The sequence below is a fragment of the Bombina bombina genome, chromosome 5 (genome assembly GCF_027579735.1).
Source record: "Bombina bombina isolate aBomBom1 chromosome 5, aBomBom1.pri, whole genome shotgun sequence".
NCBI lineage: Eukaryota > Metazoa > Chordata > Amphibia > Anura > Bombinatoridae > Bombina > Bombina bombina.
The window spans coordinates 804,243,022-804,266,553 of NC_069503.1; the positions used below are offsets into that span (position 1 = coordinate 804,243,022).

The 23,532-nt window shown below is 40.9% G+C and overlaps 1 protein-coding gene across 1 annotated transcript in view; it reads left to right on the forward strand.

Moving 5' to 3' along the window:
- PTPN2 (protein tyrosine phosphatase non-receptor type 2) overlaps positions 1–23,263 on the forward strand; it is a 426,691-nt gene extending 403,428 nt beyond the window's left edge. The window contains exon 10 of the mRNA XM_053714893.1: positions 22,897–23,263. Coding sequence (XP_053570868.1) covers positions 22,897–22,918 — 22 coding nt within the window. The 3' untranslated portion in view covers positions 22,919–23,263. The remainder of the gene's footprint in view (positions 1–22,896) is intronic.
- The last annotated feature ends 269 nt before the right edge of the window (positions 23,264–23,532 follow it).

Here is a 23,532-nt window from a genome sequence, read left to right on the forward strand (position 1 = left end):
GTGGACTCACCATATCCGGAAAGAAATACATTTATCAGGTAAGCATAAATTATGTTTTTGTCGTCAGGCTGTGCGGCCCTTGTGGCCTTGGCGCGCTTTTTTTCAGGCCTGCACGGTGTACCTTGTGACTAAACGTGGTCACGTTTCTTGTCTCCATTGCCGTATTCCTGACCGCGTAGCGAAGGGGAGAGTCTGCTTCGCTAGTTGTCTGGAGGTGTTGTAGGAGGTGGTGAGTGCCCCAGCCCTTGGAGGTGTAAGGTGCCGTTTTTATTTTTTCTATCCATAATTTCTATCCAAGTTATGGGGATTCTGATTTTTTGGAGACGGATGTCTCAGATTCAGATTCTACTTCTTACGAAGAGTATGAAGTGGCCCGGGTAATCCAAGCCCATCAGTTATGTTTCGTATGCCGCTTTAGAGTGCTCTTTTCTCTCAAATCAGGGAACTTAGAGTCCGCTGAGCCATCGGCCCCTGGGGACTCCGTATCCCGCAAGGCGAGTGCCCTAGAATCTTCTTTGGCTATGCTAGCAGGTGTCCCTAATGCCGTTACCCCTTCGGCTTGTTTCCTCCAGAGGTTACGGCACGGTTCCCAGTGGCCATATCTATGGCTTTGGCACATTTACATCTTCCTGGAAGGGAAATGTTAATGAGATATTGTCAGTGTTCTGTTAATCAGGGCTCGTCAGAAGGAGGATCGTCTGGGTCAGATCAGCCCTCTGGGGAAGAGTTTTCCTCTGAGGCTTCAGGGGCCCAATCCTCTGGGCAGGGGTCGTCAGTTGCTCCGACGAAGGCAAGTCTTACTTTTTGTTCTAGACTGGTGCACCTTCGTGTCCTACTGCGGCATGTTTTGGCGGTGCTGGAGGATCCCAGTCCTGATGAGTTGAGGTGTCCTCGGTCTTCTGCTGGATTAGACGGGGGGGGGGAGATGAAGTAATCTCCTTGCATCTCCAATTTAACCTTTTCTTTAAGGTATCCTATTCCAGTTCTCAGCTTCAGAAGAATTGGATCTCTGACCGGCTGATCCTGTTAGTGTGTCCGTTCTTCTTGGGCGTTAACCTGCAGGTGTTGCCCTCTTTTAATTTTGGTCATCAGTTAGGATGTATTTTATTTAATTTTGAAAGCTCATGTCTGTTATAATTTTTTTCCTTTCGAAACAATTCTTTCTCTGGAATTTGATACTAGCAATTTTGTGGTCGCATTGGTGCTTCCGCGGAAGTTATATGGAAGTCAGGTCATTGTTATGTTTTACCGTTTGTCTGTTTTATTGTCTATTCCTTCTAGGGTTTTCGACTTTCTGTGGCCTTGGACTTGGGTGCCCTATGCATCAGGCTGGTCCTGGTTGGGTACTAGTTTTCTGTCCCTGGGGGTCTATCACACGTGGTGCCCATTATACCTGGCTGGTCTAGTTGGGGTGCCGAGTGGTTCATTCTTGTTTGAGTTTCGTTTTATTGTTTTACGTTACAAGTTATAGGTGGCCTTTCGTTCCAAGACGTCAGGCTGGTCCTCGTTTATCTAATGGGGGTATCAGAGGGGATTGTGCTCAGTCCTATCCATGCTTAGCTGGCTGGGTTTTTGGAGGTTCGGATCCTGGGGGGGGGGGCTGGATCCCCTTCCTTTTCCTTCCTGGAGGTCTTGGTGATTCAGGGAATTTTTAATTCCTTTCTCTTTTCGGACATTGCCAGTCACTTTGGTGCTGGGTCCGTTTCCCGGAGTGAGGGTCAGGGATCTGTCTGATCTATTGAACTTTGACCGTGTATCATAGATAGATCTTGTGAGCCTTCCTTAGGCTCCGCAGTGGTTCTCTCCTCAGCAGGTAGTTTTCTCTGCTGGTTTGGGGTTCTATCCTTCCTTTCCTGCTTTTCTTGGGAAGGGGTCGTTCTGCACTACTTTGGGGTTTTTATTTCTGAAGACGGTCCTGTGCAATTTATTATCTTGTTGGCTAGGGTTGGCGACTTGTGTTCACTTAGACCACCTTTGCGGCAGGAAGCCTATGGTTTTCAGAGGAACATATTCAGAAATTCTGATGCTGTTTTTCGCGGCTCCAGGGGAAGGTTTGTCTTTCGGTTGCTCTATCCTGGGTGCGAGTTAGCTCTCTGCGTAGAGGAAAAAGGTTCTACCTTTCTCCCTTTTAGTTTTTCAGGGCTTTACTTTGGTCCCTTAGAATCCATGCAGATAGGGGTCTGGGATTTATCCTCCCTTGCTCTTCTAGGTCAGTAGGGTCTTTTGTCGGTTTTGCCCTGTTTCATCCTTGTTTACTCTCTGGGAGTTACCCTTGTTGTTTTTTTTTTTTTAATTGCCCTAGTCCTTTTGTGTTTCTGGGGTCCTTTCGGACTCTCTTATCTGAGTCCTCCTTCTTCCCATCAGGGAGAAAGTGGATGTTTCCCCTTCCTTCTGGTCGGTGTTGAGTGTATTTGCGGGTCTAGTGATTCTGAGCCGTCTCTATGTTGGGCAGTTACTTGTGCCTTTTTGTACCGTCTGCTCCTGGTGAAGCAGTTTTTTTGTAGGGAGTTTGAGTGTTTTCAGGCTATGGTGCCCTCAGAATGGGCCACCTTTTGCACCCGCCCGTTTTGCATTCAGTGTCCTTTTATAGCTTGGGTATTGTTTTCCCTAAAGTAATGAATGCAGCTGTGGACTCTCCCCGTTAATGAAGAAAAACTTAAATTATGCTTACCTGATAATTTTCTTTCTTCAGACGGGGGAAAGTCCACAGTTACCCGCCCGCATTTTTATATGGGGCGGCCGTATATTTTGTTTTTGTTCTTCTGGCACCTTTTTCACCCTGATATTTCTCCTACTGTTTCTTGTTCCCTTGGCAGAATGACTGGGGGATGAGGGAAGTGGGGAAGGTATTTAAGCTTTTGGCTGGGGTTTCTTTCCTCCTCCTGGTGGCCAGGTTCTGAATTCCCAAAATGCAGCTGTGGACTCGGGTAATTATCAGGTAAGCATAATTTTAGTTTTTGATTGTAATATATTTTGTATATATACTTTACTGCCCTCTAGTGGTTGAATATGTGTATCCAGGTGATATTTACCTATAGTGATTAAGGGGAGGTATTAGACCTAATTAAGTAATTACATCATTATTTGAAATGACTATAAAGGGAGGCAGGACGGTGTTAGTAGGTATCACATGATTAAGGGGATTGCCCCGAAACGTGTGCTGTAACCTTGATCCCCATGTCTACTCAATAAAGGGATTTTAACAAGCCGTAAGGAACTTTTTTGTTGCTTTGTGTTTTAGGATATATAACAGAATATCCAGGTTATGTCAGAGGGGAAGGTCTTGAAGATTTGTGGGTACTAGTATTAATTCATTTATCCCATTGTGAAAATAATTCTAGTAATAGGGGATAGTTTCCAATATCTTTTAGTCTTTGGGTATAAAATTAAGGTTTGCTGGCTTGGCAAACATCACACCAAAGTAATTATCAAATAGGACCCATTGTTTTAGATTTGTATTGGAACATTATTCTACTTGTCTACAATATAACCAGTCTATATCTAGCCACGTCGGGGACGCCAAAGCCTTTTTTTATCTCTTGAAAGATATAAGGTTATTTTTTGTACCCTAGGTTTTATTTTTGCTCCAAATGAATTGCTCAATTCTACTTTGTAGTTCTTTTATATAATTCCTTGGTAGGGGAATAGGCAGAGTTTGGAGAAAATATAAAATCTATGGTAATCTATTGATTTTGACTACATGAATTCTATCAAGCCAAGAAAGTGTTTTGCTGTTCCATCTAGAAAGGTCTTTTGTTATGTTATTTTGATAGTCCGTTGTTAAAAAAAATTAAAAATTCCCAAATATTACATTTTTTTGTCTGATTAGTAAGAGGCCATGCCAATTTATTTTTTTCCATTGTGGATGTAGAGTTTGTAATATTTAAGAATTCCGAGATTCAAGTGGGAATTTTAAAGTTTACCATATTCCGAGAATTCAGTGAGTAGCGCTGGTAAAGATCTTTCAACATCAGTGAGAGTAAGGAGGTTTTTGTCAGCATACATTGCCAACTTGTATTCTGAGTCTCGAATTTTAGTGCCTTTAATGTAAGATTTTTTTCTGATTGTATAAACTAGAGCTTCTATTGATACTGCAAATAGGATGGGCGATATTGGGCAACCCTGGTGGGTGCCGTTCTTAATAGGGTTGGATAATATGGAATTAGATTTAACTCTTGCTGTTGGGGTGGTATAAAGTGAGAATATCTTACTTAGAAATGTGTGCCTGATGTTGATCTTTGACAGGGTGGCTCTGAGAAATTCCCAGTTCACCCTGTCAAAGGCTTTTTCTGCATCTGTTGATATTAGGGCCAAAAGAGTAACGTATTGCAGGCATATGATATTAATTGTATAATCTTGAGGGTATTAGCCCTTGCTTTCCTGCCAGGGATAAACTCCACTTGATCTGGGTATATCCGATGTGGCAAAAAGGTATTGTCTTTTCTTTTGGATTTACTTGGAGGGTTTCCTGGTTTTGGTAAAACTCTTTGAGCTTCTAACATAGATTTAGGGAAGCTGCCTACTTCATCTAATGAATTGAATAATGATGTTAAATGTGGAATTAATATATGTGAAAATATTTTATATTTGGCACTGTATCCTATTTAGCACCGTATCCATCTGGACCTGGGCTCTTTCTGGAGGGAAGGTTTTTAATGGTTTTCTCTTATTTCCTCTGCCCTGGGACAGAATCTCTTTTATCACCCTTGCTTTTTTGCACATATACTGGGTAGCAACCTACTCCATCTTGGCGGTACATAATTGGATGAACGGTTGATACTTAATTTTCTAATATGGGTGTGTAGTGAATAAAGCATTTTATTTAAAATATACGCATTGAGACATAATGTCCTGCATAAATATGTTGTATACATTTCACAATTATACAAAATGAAATCATTTATCATGTTACATGCAAGTGCTAGATCATTAACAGAGTAAACCCTACTGCTTAGACTGTTATAGATGCCCAAAAAAGGATGTATATACTGTACATAAAAAGAGAGAGAGAAGCAAACCCATAATACTCAAAGTAGTCTGGTTCATCTAAATGGGCAGATCTTCAAACAATTGAGATGAGTTTATGTCTGAGTTATAGAGGGCTGATTCAGTCTAAACAAATCTTAGAGGTATCCTTGCAAGGCTGGTAGGGCTGATTGATTCTGGGATGCCTCTCCTGGGATTCCTCCTGTAACTTTGTCTTGTAATGTTCTTCATGCGGCAGTGTCTAACTGTTTTTTTTTTTCACTGTAGAATGTAATGTTGACTGTGATTCTTCTAGGGTGGTCACCTTTTAGGAGACTTGTGTAATATCTCACTGAATATACTCCAATAATTGAAACCCTTATCCTCTTCTGAGCCCCAATGAGTTTTAATTTTGTATAGACTGTCTTAACTGCATGTTTGCTAATTCTCTTGAAAACCATATTGATTTTCTTTTACAAACCTAATACAGTGTTTAGTTGCTTCTAGTATAGTGTTTTTTACCTATATTCTAACTCTTCTTGTACTCCTGTAATGTGAGCCATCACTTTTAAAGATTAATTTAGGTATTTGCCCATGTAAGAAAAATAATTTTGTTCCAAAGTCTAAAACTTTTGTTTAACTATGGTTGCACAGTACCTTTGCCTAATTATTGAACCAAACAGACTGATGATCGCTAAGTAGGAAAACACAGAAAGCACTTCAAACTTAAACAATACAAAAACTTTACCATAAAGGAATAGGATGCCTTAAAAAAAAACTTAGAAGAATCAGGATGAAGACCAATTTTCTCAATCCTTAGCGATATAAAAAGCCTAACAATTTGAAGTAAGCCAAGTGCAGCTTTATGGCAATAACCGTTGCATTTATTGCAAATGTTTTAGCACTCCAGTTCTGGCACAATACGTACTTGCCTTACAGTTTTCTTTTGGTGTTATAAGATCTAATTACAAACTGGACATGTCAAGTAAAACTTCCACGTAAAGAGACTGCCTTCCTGGATGTATCTGCCTTTTTTATGCTATCTAATGCTATCATGATATTGATGATATTGAACCCTGTTTGCCAATTAAGTTTGGATAACAAGGATTCCCAAGTCAAGAAAAAAAATCTCAACTGCTAACTAGTATATTCCCAAAGGCAGAGATATGAAGGAAATATTTATTTATTTTTATGATTCAGAAAAAGAATAAAAAATTTTTTAGTTACTAGTTTAGTTCTAATATCAAATTTATTTTGTACCTGGTATCCTTTTTTGCAAAGCAGGTAAGTAGGTTTAGGAGCGTTCATGCGTCTGGAGTACTATATGGCAGCAGTTTTGCAAGAATACTTTTAACCATGTTATACATTTTCAAGAGCACTAGATGGCAGCAGTGCATGCTACCTACCTAGGTATCCTTTTTAACAAAGCTATATGGCAGCAGTTTTCAATAATACTTGTAACAATGTTATACATTTGTAAGAGCAAAAAAAAGAGAAAAAATTAGGGTTTCGTGTCCCTTTAATGTGCTTGGAATTGGAAATAAGTGAACTCTTGTCTTGTCCATAGCACTTCGAGTTTCATGTTGTCTCATTTGAATAAAGAATCTACCCTTTCTTATAAGAGGTCGGTTCTCATCTAAGATGCAAGTAATAAGGGATGGGGGATTATAATGTTGCAACTATCCCACTTCCTATGCTACCTAGAGCCTCTTATTTTATAAAGGATTACATACTTCAGTTGGACCGTGCTTGACAGATTATTTTAACATTAAGCAACCAGAATAAAAGATAGAACCACTTGATGAAAAGGTGACACCACCAGTCCACCTACAGAGTTAAGCTAATGCATGGTGTAATTCCTTTGGTTAGGATATCCAGCTCAGGTAGTGGTGAGGTGCTTTGAATCGGGCAGAGCTGACTGTGTGGTTAGGTATCCACACCATCCTCCATTGGGTAATGCTCTTATGAGGGGGTGTCACCCAAATTTGTCCCCAATATCTTCCCTGAAACTGTCAGATTATTTGTTCCCACATACATCAGTTGCAGAGATTCTGCACTGACGATCTCCCTTCCCAGCTGCAGTCTCACTGAGAGGTAGCAAATGCCCTGAGCTGCCCTCTTCATAGAACCACTAGCTGTCATTACAACAAACGACATTTATTGTTATCATTTGTGTGCTGAGATATAAAACAAACTGTACTTTGCACTAGCTTTGTACAAAATCTTGTCATATGCCGTGGAATTGTTCTCGATTTGTGTGGTAATTTTGTTGCACCATGTTTCTTTCAGGTACAGTGTAGACAGGTAAAATAAACTTGCCAACAAGACAATTTACTGTTTATTTTCTGTGCAACTTCAAACCAAGCTACCCCTACCATTTAAATATTGATTGAAAACCATATTGTAAAGCAACTTAATTCCCTTCTTAATATGAGGAGAGTCTGCGGCATCATTCCTTACTGTTGGAAAATACTGAACCTGGCCACCCAGAGGAGGCAAAGACACTCCAGCCAAAGGCTTTAATATCTCTCCTACTTCCCCCATCCCCTAGTAATTATTTGCCTTTCGTCACAGGAGGATGGCAGAGAAGTGTCAGAAGATTTTGGAGTTCTTAGGAAGGGGTATCTGCCCTTCAATATGGGACTGGAGTTTTAAGTAGTCTTGTCAGCCTCTCAGTGAGAGCATTCACGAAAGTTAGAGTCTGGAGATGCAGGGAGAGTCTTTCTGCGAACCCATCCAGACTGCCTGCTAACAGCTCCTAAGCAATCAGTGTTGACGAGTTTCACTGCCTGCTTGTTATCTCACTCAAGTCCATGTCAGGAGCGATGATACCAGACTGTCACACTTGAGAGGCTGTGTTTCTGTTCCACAGCATGGATTCTGGTAAGATTGTTTTTAATTTTTTCATATGTTGAAAACGCTAGACGACAGGGTCATAGTTTGACTCCTTTTATCTTAATAGAATCATGGGTTAATATCTCCTGAGGGGGATTATTGAACAGTGGGGATCAATCAAATGTGATGCTTTGATTTTATGCTGCTTTATGTGTGAGATTTATTGGGCTCATAGACTGTTTATGTGGCTGGAACGCACAGGTTTTTATTTTCACTTTGAGTGCTGTGCAGCTTGTAGCTTGGCGCGCTTTTTCTCATAGCAGGTTGGTCCTGCCTTGTGCACCATGTGACTGGTGGTCTTGCTTTCATTTCCTTTTTCCTGACCGAGCTGGCTGTCGGAGAAGATGCTATTTCTCTGTATTGTCTGGGTCTAGGAGGTGGTTAGTGCCCCAGCCATTGGGAGTATAACTGTGCTGTTTTTTAGAAATAAAGATTGTTTATTTTCTGTCCTCTGCTGTCATTAGCTTAAGCTATGGAGAATTCTGATATATTAGAGGGTACTCCCTCTATTCCAAATAGTAATACCTGTTTATATTGTGAGGAGGCTTTGGTATGCCCGTCCTCTCAATTTTGTTCCACATGCCTTGACAATGTTATTCGGTCAAAGAAGGTTATCCCTTTTAGTATCACTGAGCTGTCCACTTCTGAAGACTCGCCATCCTGTGAGATGCATACCCTACATTCATCTCCTTCTACACAGGCAGCTTCCCGTAGCACGCTTGATCCTCCATCTGGAGGGGGCCTTTTACCACCAGATTTTACTGCACAGTTAAAAACAGCGGTGCCTGAGGCCCTCAGTGCTTTACCTCGCCATGCTAAGCGCAAGCGAAAGGTTAAACATAGCTCTCCTGTCCCGGGGTCATCATGTCATTTATTGGATTTAACTGCTTTGTCTGTTATCCTAGGATGAGTTGCACTCTGAGGCTTCAGAGGATGAAATTTCTGGGACTGAGTCTGCTGCCTCTAAGCCTCCTGCTGCGGAGGAACCAGCCCTAAGATTTAAGATTCAACACTTAAGTTTTCTTCTTAAGGAAGTACTGTCTACATTAGAGGTTTCAGAGGCCAAGCTGCCTGATGAACCTTTGATTCCTAAATTAGAGTTTGAGGACAGGGTAGTGCCTTTAACTTTAACTGTGCCTGTAAAGATGGCGAACATTATTAAGAACCAATGGGACAGAAATGGATCTTCCTTTCCCCTTCGTCTTCCTTAAAGAAATTATTTCCGGTCCCGGGCTCTCAATTGGAGCTGTCGGGTTCTGTCCCTAAGGTGGATGGCGCTATCTCCACGCTTGCCAAACGCACTACTATCCCGCTTGAGGATAGCTCGTTGTTCAGAGAGCCGATGGATAAAAAGATGGAAACTTTTCTAAGAAAGATGTTTCAACATACAGGATATTTGTTTCAACTGGCAGCGGCTGTTGCTGCGGTTGCTGGAGCAGCGATTGCTGGAGCAGCTACCTACTGGTGCGACTGCTTATTGGAATTAATCGAGGTGGAGGGTCCCCTCAACGTTATCCAGGAAAGAATTAAGGCTTGGAGAATTGCTTATTCTTTTGTCTGTGATGCAAACATGCAGATTATTCGCCTAAATGCTAAAGCTTCTGGCTTTTCGGTTCAGGCCCATCGGGCGCTCTGGCTGAAATCCTGGTCTGCGGATATGACTTCTAACTCCAGACTTCTTTCCCTCCCCTTTAAGGGAAAGATTTTATTTGGTCCAGGCCTGGACTCAATTTTCTCTACGATTACAGGGGGCAAGGGTGCCTTCCTACCGCAAGATAAAAAGAGCAAGTCTAAGGGACAGGTTTCTAATTTTCATTCCTTTCGTTCTGATAAATCCCAACGACAGCAGTCCTCCGCTTAACACGAGCAAACCAAGAGTACTTGGAGGCCGGCTCAGTCCTGGAATAAGTCCAAGCAGAGCAATAAGCCCGCCAAGACTAAATCCGCATGAAGGGGTGACCACTGATCCGGCTCTGGATCATGTAGGGGGCAGACTGTCGCTCTCTTCAGATCCTTGGTTCAGGAACGTGCAGGATCTATGGGTCCTGGAGGTCATAGCTCAGGGATACAAGATAGGTTTCAAGCCTCATCCACCCAAAGGCAGATTTCTCCTCTCAATCCTGTCTTCCAGACCAGAAAAGAGAGAAGCCTGTCCTCCTTAGGAGTCATTGTCCCGGTGCCTATCGCAGAAAGAGGTTTGGGATACTATTCAAACCTTTTCGTGTTCCCAAAGAAGGGGGGATCTTTCCGCCCGATTCTGGACCTAAAGTGCTTAAACAAATTTCTAAATGTCCCCTCGTTCAAAATGGAGACAATAAGGTCCATCCTTTCCTTAGTTCAGGAAGGACAGTTCATGATCACTATAGATATGAAGGATGCTTACCTTCACGTTCCAATCCTCAAGGACCACTTCCAGTACCTAAGGTTTGTGTTCCTGGACCAGCACTTCCAGTTCATTGCACTTCCGTTTGGTCTAGTTACTGCCCAAGAATTTTTGCAAAGGTTCTAGGGGCTCTTCTAACCGTTGACAGAACCTGGGGTATAGCATTCGCTCTCTTGGTGGCTCTGTCCAGATCATCTTTCCCGAGGGACATCCTTCTTAAGACCATCCTGCGGGATTGTGACTACAGACGCAAGCCTATCAGGATGGGGAGCTGTTTGGAGTGCCAAGAAGGCACAGGGCCTGTAGACTAAGGAGGAATGCTCCCTCCCAATCAACATTCTGTAACTTTGGGCATTCTTCAATGCTGTGAAGACTTGGCCCCTTCTGGGTTTGTTCCAGTTTATCAGATTCCAATCAGACAATATAATCTCTTGGCTTATATCAACCATCAGGGTGGAACGAGAATCTCCCTAGCAATGAGGGAAGTGTCTCGGATTCTGGAGTGGGCGGAGGCACACAGCTGTTCGCAGTCAACGATCCACATTCCGGGTGTGGACAACTGGGAAGCAGATTTTCTCAGCAAACAATCCTTTCATCCGGGGGAAGTGTTTGCGGAGATATGCAACAGGTGGGGAACGCTGGAGATAGATGTAATGGCGTTCCGTCTCAATTCCAAGCTGCCCAGATATGGGTCGAGGTCCAGGGATCCTCAGGCAGAGCTAATAGATGCATTAGCAGTTCCTTGGAGGTTCAGTCTAATTTACCTTTTCCCACCGTTACCACTCCTTCCTCGGGTAGTGGCCCGCATCAAGCAGGAGCAGGCATCAGTGATACTGATTGCTCCATCGTGGCCGCGAAGGACTTGGTTCGCGGATCTGGTGGGGATGTCATCATCTCCTCCGTGGAAGTTACCTTGTCGCAGGGATCTGCTGGTACAAGGTCCTTTTGTTCATCAAAATCTAGATTCTCTGAGGCTGCGTGGACACTTAGTCCTAGCCAAGAGAGGTTTTTATGAGAGAGTTATTGATACTCTCATTCAAGCTCGTAAGCCGGTTACTCGTTGCATCTATCATAAGTTGTGGAGAGCCTACTTATTCTGGTGTGAAGAGCGTGGTTTTTCCTGGCTGAAAGTTAAGGTTGCCAGGATCCTATAGTTTCTCCAGGATGGACTGAAGAAGGGCCTTTCTGCCAGTTCCCTGAGGGGACAGATTTCGGCCCTGTCAGTATTACTGCATAAGAGGCTCTCTGAGCTTCCAGATGTACAGTCCTCTAAGGCTCTGACTAGGATCAGACCTGTGTTTAGATCTAAGGGTTCTCCTTTGAGTCTAAATGTTGTTTTTAAGGTTTTGCAACGTGCTCCGTTTGAGCCTGTGCATGAAGTTGACATTAAATTGTTGTCCTGGAAGGTTCTTTTTCTACTGGTTATTGCTTCTGCGCGCAGAGTATCTGAGATTGCTGCCTTGCAATGTGAGCCTTCTTATCTGGTGTTAGGTTAGGATTTCTTCCTAAGGTCGTGTCAGACCGCAACATCAATCAAGAGATTGTGGTTCCTTTCTTGTTTCCCAATCCTCCTCCTTCGAAGAAACGTTTGCTTCAATATTTGGACGTGGTTCGTGCCTTGAAGTTCTATCTTCAGGCTACTAGGGATTTTAGATGAACTTCTTCCTTGTTTGTTGTTTATTTCTGGAATTGTAAGGGTCAGAAGGTCTCTTCCTTATCTTTTTGGTTAAGGAGTGTTATCTGCTTTGCTTATGAGACAGTGGGACATAAACCTCCTCAGAGGATTACGGCTCATTCTACTAGAGCAGTGGCTTTCTCTTGGGCCTTTAAGAACGAGACCTCTATGGATCAGATTTGTAAGGCGGCTACCTGGTCCTCCTTACGTACTTTTTCTAAATTTTACACGTTTGATGTTTTGCTTCGGCTGAAGCAGCTTTCGGGAGAAAGGTTTTGCAGGCTTTGGTGCCCTCAGATTAGGGTCCACCTCTCTTTTTGTCCCTCCTGTTATCATTCAGTGTCTTCTAGAGCTTGGGTATAGTTTTCCCAATAGTAAGGAATGATGATGTGGACTCTCCTTATATTAAGAAGGACAACATAAATTATGCTTACCAGATAATTTCATTTCTTTCTGTATAAGGAGAGTCCATGGCCCCCGCCCATGTTCTACGATGGGCGGCTATCTAAATTATATTTTTCTTCTGGCACCTTTTATACCCTGATATTTCTCCTACTGTTCCTTTTTCCCTCGGCAGAATGACTGGGGGAAGTGGGAGAGGTTCAGTATTTCCCAACAGTAAGCAATGATGTCGTGGACTCTCCTTATACAGAAGGAAATTAAATTATCTGGTAAGCATAATTTATGTTTTTTCTGTCATGGACCATCACTTCATTCCAGCATGTTTAGATCTAAATTAAATGTTTAAATGCTAGTTGTCTTCATGTTAGGATTTAAATGCTGAATAAGCTGAATTTGCACTTGTGTTTTCAATGTAAAGTTTCATAAAACACAGATTACATTCCTATCTTATTTAAACCCACCAAGGACACCTCATATCTAGCCTCAGTAAAGTAAGAATTTGCCAATTGTTTGTTGATAATTTGTTCATCATTGAATTAAGACTTTAACTTACTATCTGTCAGTCAAGTACAGTCTAGATACCAAACTTTGTATGTCAGTTGTATTTATTGGTTTCTTAGCTAGGCTCCAAAATGACTCCCGCCCATAACTGTATACAATCAATCCCCCCAGTGTGTCATGTAGTTTGGTTTTTTTGTCTTTGGTTTCAAAAATAAATTTAAATAGTTATTAAAGGTGCAGTGATTTAAAGACATTTTAGTTTAATGCTTTGTCTTGTTTTGTGGATCTACCAATTTAATGCCTTTATAGAAAAATAAATTATATTAAGATAATTATTACACGAGTACACAGGTGCATGTGTGTATGTGAGATACCTGACAGATTATTATTATTATTATCATTTATTTGTAGAGCGCCAACAGATTTACAGCGCTAGATTACACTTTACATGTACTTTAGACCATGTAAAGTTAGAATGTTATGTAAAGTATTCCACTTATGATAGTATTGTTTGGTGAAGTACTTGCGTGTCTATTATTGTGATTTAACAGGTAACTGTTGCTGTTTTCTTGTCATTTACTTACCAAAGTATTATTGTTTGTTGTTAAGGCCAAATGTAGTTGGACTTAGTTTCCAATAAACCGTATGTCCTGGCTTTAAAGCAGTTTGTAATGTAAGATCAAAGTAGAATGTATAAAAAGCTAACTGCAGCACTTATTATTATTACCATTTATTTGTATAGCACCGCCAAATTCCGTAGCGCTGACTAGATTTGCAAAAGTATTTTGTGTTAATTACATTATCAGATTGTTTCATTCAATTTAAATAGAGGTCAACAAATGTATATGATACTTAGAAGCCCCCTCAATTATTATAAACCGCAAAATATTAGCGTAACCTTAATCTTTAGAAACCAGAAGTACATTTTCCTGTCAGCTCCCTGGATTTTCTAGCACTGTTAGATATTGATAAGGTCTTTGTGTAAAAATTGTGTTTTGTCCCACACTCCCTAGAAAGACCAAGAAAAACAAATTCTGTAAATTTTAGGTTTTTAGATTGCCTAAACTATCTTAGGGAGTATGGTACAAGCACAATGTTTGCACAGAAGAGCTATTTAAATAGATAATGCACCCTTAATTTGTTCCCAATGATCCATTTTACCAGCTGGAGTGTATTGAATTGTTTACAAATGGATAATTTACCTTTATTTCAGCATTTGGAATAGTGGATTTTGTCTATGGTATCCCTACCTATACTAAACGTTTCTATACTTAAATATTGGCTATAGAAATCTGTGTACACATAAACAGCAGTGGAAATTACACACCCATTGGGAGATGGGTAATAAAATGTTAATTTCTCTTGTTAAGTGTGTTCAGTCCACGGGTCATCCATTACTTATGGGATATATTCTCCTTCCCAACAGGAAGTTGCAAGAGGATCACCCAAGCAGAGCTGCTATATAGCTCCTCCCCTCACATGTCATATCCAGTCATTCTCTTGCAACCCTCAACAAAGAAGGAGGTCGCGAGAGGAGCTGAAGTTTTTACTTAATTATTCTTCAATCAAAAGTTTGTTATTTTAAATGGCACCGGAGTGTGCTGTTTTTCTATCTCAGGCAGTATTTGGAAGAAGAAACTGCCTGCGTTTTCTATGATCTTAGCAGGCGTAACTAAGATCCACTGGCTGTTCTCGACATTCTGAGGAGTGGGGTAACTTCAGAAAATGGGAATAGCATGCGGGGTCTCCCGCAAATGAGGTATGTGCAGTACAATATTTTCTGGGAATGGAATTGACTATGAAAACACTGCTGTTACCCGTATGATGTAAGTACAGCCTTAAATGCAGTAGTAGTGACTGGTATCAGGCTGATAAATGTATGCACAGTAGAGTTATTTTCTAGGGACTAGAATTTGACTGAAAAAAAAATACTGTTAATACTGATATAATGTGTGAGCCTTAACTGCAGTAGAAGCGACTGGTAGCAGGCTTAGTAATAACTTTACACAGCATCTGAAATGTTTTTTTTTTAAAAACGTTTACTGGCATGTTAATCGTTTTGTGAGGTACTTTGGTGATAAATCTTTTTGGGCATGATTTTTTTCCACACGGCTAACGTATATTTCTGCATAGAAACCGTTATATCAGGTCTCCCACTGTTGTAATAGGAGTGGGAGGGACCTTTTTTAGCGCCTTGTTGCGCAGTTAAAATTCTAGCACAGTCTTCCTGCTTCTTCCTCTTTGATCCAGGACGTCTCTAGAGAGCTCAGGGATCTTCAAAATTCGTTTTTGAGGGAGGTAATCAGTCACAGCAGACCTGTGACAGTGTGTTTGACTGTGATAAAAGCGTTAAATCTTAATTTGATATCCGTTTTGGGTACTGAGGGGTTAATCATCATTTTGCTAATGGGTGCAATCCTCTGCTAATTAATACATTTAAAGAATTGTTGACTATAACTGAACTAGTTCTTTGTTATTCAATTGTGTTTTTTAAAAAAGCGCTGCAGCGTTTTTTATATTGCTTGTTAACTTATTGAAGTAATTTCCAAGCTTGCTAGCTTCATTGCTAGTCTGTTTAAACATGTCTGATACAGAGGAATCTGCTTGTTCATTATGTTTAAAAGCCGATGTGGAGCCCAATAGAAATATGTGTACCAATTGTATTGATATTACTTTGAATAAAAGTCAATCTGTACCGATAAAGAAATTATCACCAGACAACGAGGGGGAAGTTATGCCGTCTAACTCTCCTCATGTGTCAGTACCTTCGTCTCCCGCTCGGGAGGTGCGTAAGATTGAGGCGCCAAGTACATCAAGGCCCTTACAAATCACTTTACATGATATGGCTAATGTTATGAAAGAAGTATTATACAATATGCCCGAGTTAAGAGGCAAGCGCGACAGCTCTGGGTTAAGGACAGAGCGCGCGGCGATGACACGAGAGCCATGTCTGATACTGCGTCACAATTTGCAGAACATGAGGACGGAGAGCTTCATTCTGTGGGTGACGGTTCTGATTCGGGGAGACCGGATTCAGAAATTTCAAATTTTAAATTTAAGCTTGAGAACCTCCGCGTGTTGCTAGGGGAGGTGTTAGCGGCTCTGAATGATTGTGACACGGTGGCAATCCCAGAGAAATTATGTAGGCTGGATAAATACTATGCGGTACCGGTGTGTAAGTGACGTTTTTCCTATACCAAAGAGGCTTACAGAGATTATTAGCAAGGAGTGGGATAGACCCGGTGTGCCTTTTTCCCCTCCTCCGATATTTAGAAAAATGTTCCCTATAGACGCCACCACACGAGACTTATGGCAGACGGTCCCTAAGGTGGAGGGAGCAGTTTCTACTTTAGCCAAGCGTACCACTATCCCGGTGGAGGATAGCTGTGCTTTCTCAGATCCAATGGATAAAAAATTAGAGGGTTACCTTAAGAAAATGTTTTTTCAACAAGGTTTTATATTACAGCCTCTTGCATGCATTGCGCCTGTCACTGCTGCAGCGGCATTCTGGTTTGAGTCTCTGGAAGAGGCGATTCGCACAGCACCATTGGATGAATCTTTGAGCAAGATTAGAACCCTTAAGCTGGCTAATGCGTTTGTTTCGGATGCCGTAGTGCATTTAACCAAACTTACGGCTAAGAATTCTGGATTCGCCATACAGGCACGCAGAGCGCTATGGCTTAAATCCTGGTCAGCAGATGTAACTTCTAAGTCTAAACTACTAAACATTCCTTTCAAAGGGCAGACCTTATTCGGGCCCGGCTTGAAGGAAATTATTGCTGACATTACTGGAGGTAAGGGCCACACCCTTCCTCAGGACAGGGCCAAATCAAAGGCCAAACAGTCTAATTTTCGTGCCTTTCGTAATTTCAAGGCAGGAGCAGCATCAACTTCCTCCGCTCCAAAACAGGAAGGAGCTACTGCTCGTTACAGACGGGGTTGGAAAGGCAACCAGTCATGGAACAAGGGCAAGCAGGCCAGAAAGCCTACTTCCGCCCCTAAGACAGCATGAAGACAGGGCCCCCTTTCCGGAGACGGATCTAGTGGGGGGCAGACTTTCTATCTTCGCCCAGGCTTGGGCAAGAGATGTACAGGATCCCTGGACGTTGGAGATTATATCTCAGGGATACCTTCTGGATTTCAAAACTTCTCCTCCACAAGGGAGGTTTCATCTGTCAAGGTTATCAACAAACCTAGTAAAGAAAGAGGCATTTCTACAATGTGTACAAGACCTCTTAGTGATGGGAGTGATCCACCCAGTTCCGCGAACGGAACAGGGGCAAGGGTTTTATTCAAATCTGTTTGTGGTTCCCAAGAAAGAGGGAACCTTCAGACCAATCTTAGACTTAAAAATCTTAAACAAATTCCTCAGGGTTCCATCGTTCAAGATGGAAACCATTCGGACCATCCTACCCATGATCCAAGAGGGTCAATATATGACCACAGTGGACTTAAAGGATGCCTACCTTCACATACCGATTCACAAAGATCATTATCGGTACCTAAGGTTTGCCTTTCTAGACAGGCATTACCAGTTTGTAGCTCTTCCCTTCGGGTTAGCTACGGCCCCGAGAATTTTTACAAAGGTTCTGGGCTCACTTCTGGCGGTACTAAGACCGCGAGGCATAGCGGTGGCTCCGTACCTAGACGACATTCTGATACAAGCGTCAAGTTTTCAAAATGCAAAGTCTCATACAGAGATAGTTCTAGCATTTCTGAGGTCGCACGGGTGGAAGGTGAACGTGGAGAAGAGTTCTCTGTTACCACTCACAAGGGTCCCTTTTCTAGGGACTCTTATAAATTCTGTAGAGATGAAGATTTACCTGACGGAGTCCAGGTTATCAAAGATTCTCAATGCTTGCCGTGTACTTCACTCCATTCCATGCCCATCAGTAGCTCAGTGCATGGAAGTAATCGGCTTAATGGTCGCGGCAATGGACATAGTGCCATTTGCGCGCCTACATCTCAGACCGCTGCAACTATGCATGCTAAGTCAATGGAACGGGGATTACTCAGATCTGTCCCCTTTGCTAAACCTGGACCAGGAGACCAGAGATTCTCTTCTCTGGTGGTTGTCACGGGTTCATCTGTCCAAAGGAATGACTTTTCGCAGACCAGATTGGACGATTGTAACAACAGATGCCAGCCTACTAGGCTGGGGAGCAGTCTGGAATTCCCTGAAGGCTCAGGGATTGTGGACTCAGGAGGAGAGACTCCTCCCGATAAACATTCTAGAATTAAGAGCAATATTCAATGCTCCTCTAGCTTGGCCTCAGTTAGCAACACTGAGGTTCATCAGATTTCAGTCGGACAACATCACGACTGTGGCTTACATCAATCATCAAGGGGGAACCAGGAGTTCCCTAGCGATGTTGGAAGTCTCGAAGATAATTCGCTGGGCAGAGTCTCACTCTTGCCACCTTTCATCCGGGGGAGTGGGAACTCCACCCGGAGGTATTTGCTCAACTGATTCGTCGTTGGGACAAACCGGATCTGGATCTCATAGCATCTCGCCAGAACGCCAAGCTTTTTTGTTACGGATCCAGGTCCAGGGACCCGGGTGCGGTGCTGGTAGATGCACTAGCAGCCCCTTGGGTTTTCAACATAGCTTATGTGTTTCCACCTTTTCCGTTGCTACCTCGACTGATTGCCAGGATCAAACAGGAGAGAGCATCAGTGATTCTGATAGCGCCTGCGTGGCCACGCAGGACCTGGTATGCAGACCTAGTGGACATGTCGTCCTGTCCACCATGGTCTCTACCCCTGAGGCAGGACCTTCTAATTCAGGGTCCTTTCAACCATCCAAACCTAATTTCTCTGAGGCTGACTGCTTGGAAATTGAACGCTTGATTCTATCAAAGCGTGGGTTTTCGGATTCGGTTATTGATACATTAATACAGGCTCGGAAACCTGTTACCAGAAAAATTTACCACAAGATATGGCGTAAATATTTATATTGGTGTGAATCCAAGAGTTACTCATGGAGTAAGGTTAGGATTCCTAGGATATTGTCTTTTCTACAAGAGGGTTTAGAAAAGGGCTTATCCGCTAGTTCACTAAAGGGACAGATTTCTGCTCTGTCTATTCTTTTACACAAGCGTCTGGCAGAGAATCCAGACGTCCAGGCTTTTTGTCAGGCTTTGGCTAGGATTAAGCCTGTGTTTAAAACTGTTGCTCCTCCGTGGAGCTTAAACTTGGTTCTTAAAGTTCTTCAGGGTGTTCCATTTGAACCCCTTCATTCCATTGATATTAAGCTTTTATCTTGGAAAGTTCTGTTTTTGATGGCTATTTCCTCGGCTCGAAGAGTCTCTGAGTTATCTGCCTTACATTGTGATTCTCCTTATCTGATCTTTCATTCAGACAAGGTAGTCCTGCGTAAACAAAACAAACTTTTATATACAAAAATTAACATAAAGAAGCAATTTCTCATTGTATTTCTCATTGTATACTCTGCAGCTGGTATAAAAATTAATTGGAAACACATTAAAGGGACACTCAAGTCAAAATAAACGTTTGATTCAGGCAGATCATGTAGTTTTAAGACACTTTCCAATTTACTTCCATTTATCAAATTTTGCATAGTCTTTTTTTATATTCGCACTTATATGTATACTAGTCTGTGTCACATGATACAGGGGGGCCGGAAAATAGGAGAAAAAAAAATTGTCTGAATTTCAAATAAGCAGTAGATTTACAGTTCACTGTCCTTTTAAAGAGACATTAAACCCAGATTTTTTCTTTCATGATTCAGGTAGAGAATACAATTTTAAACACCATTCCAATTTACTAATATTATCTAATTTGCTTCATTATTTAGATATCCTTTGTTTAAGAAATAGCAATGCACATGGGTGAGCCAATCACACGAGGCAGCTATGTGCAGCCACCAATCAGCAGCTTCTGAGCCTATCTAGATATGCTTTTCAGCAAAGGATATCAAGAGTATGAAGCAAATTAGATAACAGAAGTAAATTGGAAAGTTGTTTAAAATTGCATTCTCTTTCTAAATTATGAAAGAAAAATTTTGGGTTTAATGTCCTTTTAAATTGCATTCCGTGACTGAATTGGCCTAAGGCGTTCATTATGCCTGGTGCAGTCTGGTCTCTTCAAGGGTGGCATTAATCAGATTAGTATTCACAATATTTGTGTATAAGAAGACACATATACTTATATGTATGTGTGTACTGCATGTTTGCTGCACTGTGTTTAGATCAGTAACCGTTCTGCATTACAGTCTTCTTAATTTATAATCAGTCTACTGAATTATTTCTCCCAAATTGTTCCGTTTGCAAATTGTACCTGCAATATAGACTCACAAGGATCAGTCTAAGTCATTTAACTGCAAGTTTATATTTCTATATGATGAAATTCTGCTGTTTTGTCATCTTCTTTTGGATACTGTTGTTAGGCCACAGGTGACCGACATTAAAGTGAAGGTCAATTTAGATGAATCGGTGCCCGGTTTTTAATAATCCTATTAAAAACAAGGGCACTTTAATTCATCAAAATTGACATTTCACTCGTTTTCTTCAAATACTTATCTTTTAATCTTCACAGCCGCTCCAGCGTTTCCCCTGGCTGTCGGAAGCCTCTTCATACATGAAAAATGATGATTCCGGCTTCCTCCAATCACAGCTTTCCCTCTGGGGAAATCATGGCCTCAGGCAACGCCGTGATTGGAGGAAGCCGGATTCGTCATTTTGGACCCGCGAAGAGGGCTTGCGACGGGCGGAGGAAGCTCTGCAGCGGCTGTCAGGATTAAAAGGTAAGTTTTTGAAGAAAATGAGTGAAATGTCAATTTTGATGAATTAAAGTGCCCTTGTTTTTAATAGGATTAATAAAAACCGGCCCCGATTCATCTAAATTGACCTTCACTTTAAATAGGCTTACATGAGAAAATAGTAAACTGTACCTTTTTTAATAGCCATGTATGCAAACCAATATTTTGGGGCACGCCTCATCTGTTATGCAGCCATAAACTGATCTGTGGTTCCTTACTGGCAATACTTTCTTAAATATTTTTATACAAGCCTAATAAATGGTCATTTGTGGGGGGTTTTCCATATAAGCTTTTCTATGTGGTCTAATAACCACTACTGAACAGAAGTTGACCCAAAAAAAATCCCAGAAACTTCTCAGAGTTTTCTAGATTAGTATAATCTGCTTCAGATCACTATTTAGCTTCTGATTGTGCTGTAGAACTTATTTTGGGTACATTATACTGTGTGTTCTGCTTCATTTACATTGTAGAATTGAAATGCAGAACCTGCAGCCTAACCCTTAGTGTAAGTACATAGAATAGAATGCACAAATGTACAAAAGACCTTGGCTCCTGGTTTTGTATATAAATATATGTATTCAGAAGGTTATGCTAATGCTGACCTGGCAATGCCTTTTAAATGTAGCACATTTGTAATAGGGCATTGTTCTATAGAATTACCTGATTTTAATACCATGGCAATATAACTACAGTAGTCTTCCTGACTGTTTATTCTGAAACATACAGTCCATGTTATACTTTTCACTTTTTGTATTCAAGATGAAAAAAGAAAAATAAATGTCTTACAAGTACTTGATCTGTCTGTGTCTTTTTTTTTAAAAAAAATCACAAGAGCTGTGTGTAATCTACATGCAAACGCACAAAAACTAAAGGCTACTGATATTTTTTTTGCACTGCAGTAACACTTCTAGTATATTGTAGAGTCTACTAGTAATTTACATTGTATGTTTAAGAAAGTTTAAGAAATTCTACATAATATAGGTTGATGTTCCCTTATAAAGATTAAAGGAACATGTAATGCAATATAATGTTATAGCATGTAATGTTACCCAGTTAACTCCTGCAAAGGAGTTAACACTCATATGTAAATTCCAGGTTGATAGTTGCAAGCAATGCTAATCCTGATATGCCTGAGGTGTGTAAAAGTGAGACTTTACTATGTATTTAAATTGTAGGGATTAAACACAAAATTAACCAGTGAGGCAAAAATTACATGCTGTAGATCATGCACTAGAATATCCCTGTAATTAAAAAAAATAGTCCCTTAAAATATTGTTAAATCATACCTTAATCAAAAATACTGCATACTATAAATTTTATACTTGCTTACAAGTGTTGCAGGTCAACATTTTTATTTTATTCTTATAAACATCCTATTCAAGCAGGGAACTTGTACATTTTTTTTCATACACAAAATTACAAATTAAAAAGCCCCAGGATGTTTTCATTGTTGATTTTTAAAGGGACAGAAAACCCCCAAAATGTTCATGCAATTTTAAACAACTTTCCAATTTACTTATATTGTCAAATTTGCTTCATTATCTTGCTATCCTTTGCTGAAGAAACAGCATTTCACTACTGGCAGCTACCTGAACACAGCTAGTTAGCCAATCACAAGAGACAAATGTGTGCAGGCACCAATTAGCAGCAGCTCCCACTAGTGTATGATATGTGCGTTTTTCTTTTTCAACAATGGATACCAAGAGAACGAAGTGCATTTGAAAATAGATGTGAATTTAAAAGTGTCTTAAATGTCATGCTCTATCTGAATCATACAAGTTTAATTTTGACTTTCCTATCCCTTTAAAAGGACACTGAACCCAATTTTTTTCTATCGTGATTCAGATAGAGCATGCAATTTTAAGCAACTTTTTAATTTAGTCCTATTATCAAATTCTTTTCATTCTCTTGGTATCATTATTTGAAATGCAAGAGTGTAAGTTTAGATGCTGGCCCATTTTTGGTGAACACACTGTGTTGTTCTTGCCGATTGGTGGGTAAATTCACCTACCAATAAGCAAGTGCTTTCCATGGTTCTGAACCAAAAAATAGCTTGGATTGCTTCTTTTTCAAAAAAGAAAGCAAGAGAACAAAGAAAAATTGATAATAGGAATAAATTAGAAATTTGTTTAAAATTGCATGCTCTATCTGAATCACGAACGAAAAAATATGGGTTCAGTGTCCCTTTAAGGAAACAAGAGGATGGCTTGTTAGTTATACCATAGACTTTAAGTTTCACTTTTATTTTTGCCACGTAACTTACTGAATCGGTCATTTTGTTTTGCATTGTCATAGGCAGAGGCTCCTCGACACCTAAACGCCACGACTTGTGATTATCCTGCAACATTTATACTACGAAACAATTGACATGCAAAGCAAGACCTGAAACTCTCTCCAGGAACCTTTTATGAGGTTTTTGCAATGAGCTGACCTCATTGTGTTATCTGTTTACCACGTAAACTACTCCATCCAGGGAGAGAAGGACATCACCAGCATGAGAATTGGCAAAACAAGCGCACTTCATATGTCATTGGGTGTTTTCTAATGCATGTCATTTAGAGATATATGTAAAATACGTTAGAAGAGTACTTTGTATCATTCTTTCATTCACATTGTATTTTTATACTTTTTAACAGCATTAAATATTTTTTTAAACTGTTAATGCGCTGTTTATTTTCTTACTTTAAATGGGTGAGTTTCTGCAAGTTATTTTTTTTCTTAATCTCTACAAGGTTTGCCATAACCTGAATCAATACAATTGTTAGCATTTAAAGGGACACTGAACCCAAATTTCCATCTAAAGGGGAAGAGAGTCCACGGCTCCATTCATTACTATTGGGAATTAAGAACCTGGCCACCAGAAGGAGGCAGAGACACCCCAGCCAAAGGCTTAAATATCTCTCCCACTCCCCTCATCCCCCAGTCATTCTT